The following is a 3421-nucleotide window of genomic DNA, read 5'->3' on the forward strand; positions in this document are numbered from 1 at the left end:
ATAACTGGAAATCGATTTATGTGCATATGTTTCATGTGTGGAGAATAATCTTCTAGGTAGCTTTTCACACACATTCCCTTTACAACTCAATTTGATTGCTGCTATTTACTTTTGTTTCTCAAAATTCGTCAAAAAAATCCCCCTCAGTTCTTATTTTGTGTTAATCTGGCTTAGTTTTTAGTTATTAAGTTTAATTTGTGTTGATTAGCATCCGTCCTAATCCCCAGCCTAGAACAATCCCTACTCACTCATACTACAATCGTATAAATTATAGGGTTTAATTTGTGTGTTAGTTTCTACCACATCATCTTCTCTTCTCTTGTAATCACGTTAGAGTTCTCATGTTTTCAATGGGACAAACCAAAACTATATGGAACAAGGACAGACCACCGAGAAGAGGGACCAAGCATTTCTATATATGCCTTGCAACTGCTTCCTCCCATTAAGTGAGCAGTTGCAATCAGTTATCAAAGGAACTCTAACTGCAACATTTAAATTCAAATTTGTTGCTTATATTTCCCTCCAAATGGTTGTTATCTGGTTACAACCCTAATTAAGTCTTACTTTATATATAGCTCATATTACTTGTGTTATTGCATGGCTTGGTGTTTGATCTTACTCACAAATTAAACCTTACATGCTTCACATAACCACCTAAAGAAAACTAACAAATGCTCCTATGGGTGAAATTTGCTGAAATTGTGCTTCCTGATCGTTATTGTACCACGATTGGTAGCTCGTACTAATTAAGAATTCGTAGGGGTTGAACGAATTGCGTAACTACGACGTCGATAGGCCACATGTGATGGCATCATCTCTGCTATTTCCCTAGGATAATTTTTGTTTTGCTGATTTTTTATGGGTACAATCCTTAATAATGTAGTAATGTAGGCCTCATTTTTCTTAAAATGCTGATATAGAATAAAAACCAAAAATAAAAATAAAAATAAAAATGCTGATATATACTTATAAGAGATGCACTACAATATATTGTTTCCAGAACAAGACGACATTCACAAGAGGAATAAAAGACTTGGGATTCCAGTTCAACAGTCCCACTAAGCACTACTGTCGAACTTCCATGACCTTAAAATATTATTCCAAAACGTTCGCTGGAAAAATTATTCCAATCGTATTGTAACTGTGCTCGGAATATATGTGTTCCTTTCATGGCCTACAAGGTTCTCAAACATTACGGACAGGAAAAAACAGAAAATAAGATTATTTTCCATTGTTTGGTTAAATATATAGTAAACATTTCATGCCCTTGAAAATAGTACTACACTTTGATTTAAATTAAAGCATGCAATTTGTATGGCATGTTCATTAAGTCTATTTTCCCTTGAGAAATGTCTTGCAGAACTTCTCCCAGCACTTCCTATCTGGTTCAGCTAATTGCAGTGCAGACCTTGCGTTTTCTGCAAAACCTTTCTCTATGCAGTCGCTGTTGAAAAGGCGATCGATGAGATTTGAAAGAATGTCCTTACTGTATTCAGGATGACCTTGAATGCCCAGAACGTGGCCTCCAATGGTGAACATCTCCACACCTGTTTTGTCCGAGTACCCGATCACCTCTGCACCCAAAGGAACTTCCCAAACCTCATCTTGATGGCACTCAATAATGGAAAGGGCAGGCGGAACGTCATCCAAGTCATTAACGAAGCTGAATGGAGCCAATTCCTTCACTAGCTTCACTTTCCTCAACCCAATATCCCACCCAGTATAAGCTTTCCCAACCTTTCCTCCTAGTGCTCTGCACAACACCTATACAAGGAAAAGCAACTAATCTCAAATTTGGGTGCGTAATGTGACATTAAATTAAAGTATATGGCGCAAATTAATAAACGTGAGTACGTAGTACTATTTTCTTACCACACATTTGATATGTTATATATATATAGACACACACACACACACACACACACACACACACACATAACCTAGGTACGTATGTACATATATATGTCTGTACCTGATGACCAAAGCAAATTCCGAGGACTTTCTTCTCCATGGCATCCAAACTTTGCAAGAGAAAGCATAGTTTGATGATCCAGTAGTCATTGCCATAAGCATCATAAGGGCTGCCACTGATGATGAAGCCATCATAGCTTTGAAGGTCATCCATGTCAGGAAACTCTCCATCTACAACCCTGTACAAGTCCCACCTCTCTCCTTCTTCCCCAAACGCTGCAACAAAAACATTGAAATACCCACCGTACACTTTCTTCACATACTCTGAGTCCCTTGCTGCTAGCAGAAGTGCATATGATCCAGATCTACTCTCCTTCTCAACCTTCATCCTTGACTGTGAGCAAACAAGCAAACAAGGCAGCCAAGAATTATATATATATATATATATATATATATATATATATATATATATATATATATATATATATATATATATATATCTCAACTTGAAATTCTGGTAATATATATCTCAACTTGAAATTCTGGTAAGTAGCTAGCTAAATATATATGTGTGCCTAATGTATGGAGCTTCCTGTTTGAAATAAGCAAAGCAATTGCTCCTATATATAGGATCAGGAGTTGCTTTTGTTTTTCCTTATTTTAATTTTTTCAGAATCTTTGCATGAGGATCAAGTGACATGATATCATGATATATCTCTACATTTAATTACCAAAGGAACTAAAAGCGACCAAAATAAACACCCACAAAATAAAAAACAAAATTAGCAAATAAATCCCGGAATATCAATACCAATTATTGGAAGACAAGCAGAATGTTGCAAGAAAATTGAGTGCACATGGGAAGTCACTCAAGTTTAATTCTTTCTATATTGATCATGTTCCTAAACAAAAATAATAATTAAAAAAAAAAACGTTGAAAATATAGTATACTCTTGTGAGTTAAATATGAGGTGCTTTTATTCCACGAAGAACATTCAGACCACACTTTTGCGAAACAGTAAATACATTTAATATATTTCCAAAATTTTCAGTGGAAGTAATATTCATACACTTTTTGTAGCTTCTCACCCATATTTTTGTATATTGGTCATCAAATTAGACCTGGCATTCATGTCGTATTTTCTGTGTTTGTGTCGTTTTCATGTCATACCCGATATCTTAACGGGTCGTGTCGTGTAATACCCATTAAAATAAACGGGTAAAATGATCCGACCCGAAATCGACCCGATAATATTAACAAGTAATATGACCCGACCCGTTATCCGTTAAGGAAAATATATTTTAAACCAATAAATAATCAAATGAAAAACATAAAACTAAATAAGTATATACAGATCATATTGTCACATCCAAAACATAAAAACGCATTTTTCTTTTAAGTATATTTCACTTATGTCACATCCCGGGCTCGCTCTACCACCGTAGCACGATATTGTCCGCTTTGAGCTTACCATTCCCACACGGTTTTGTTTTTGGGAACTCACGAGCA

General features: G+C 35.6%; 1 protein-coding gene across 1 annotated transcript; it reads right to left on the reverse strand.

Annotated features, from left to right (window-relative positions):
- Positions 1 to 1208: 1208 nt before the first annotated feature.
- On the reverse strand, positions 1209 to 2509 carry LOC114822053 (gamma-glutamyl peptidase 5-like). Its single transcript, XM_029096005.2, has 2 exons — positions 1973 to 2509; positions 1209 to 1764 (listed from the first exon to the last, which is right to left on the reverse strand). Exons 1-2 carry the CDS (start codon positions 2297 to 2299, stop codon positions 1333 to 1335), a joined length of 759 nt encoding a protein of 252 aa, XP_028951838.1. The 5' UTR covers positions 2300 to 2509; the 3' UTR covers positions 1209 to 1332.
- Positions 2510 to 3421: the final 912 nt, after the last annotated feature.

The sequence above is a fragment of the Malus domestica genome, chromosome 16 (assembly GCF_042453785.1).
Source record: "Malus domestica chromosome 16, GDT2T_hap1".
Classification (NCBI taxonomy): domain Eukaryota; kingdom Viridiplantae; phylum Streptophyta; class Magnoliopsida; order Rosales; family Rosaceae; genus Malus; species Malus domestica.

Coding starts and splice junctions, on each gene's coding strand:
- LOC114822053 (XM_029096005.2), bottom strand. CDS start 2,299: ATGAAGGTTGAGAAGGAGAGTAGATCTGGATCATATGCACTTCTGCTA. Junction 1,765..1,972: donor GAATTTGCTTTGGTCATCAG/GTACAGACATAT, acceptor TTCCTTGTATAG/GTGTTGTGCAGAGCACTAGG.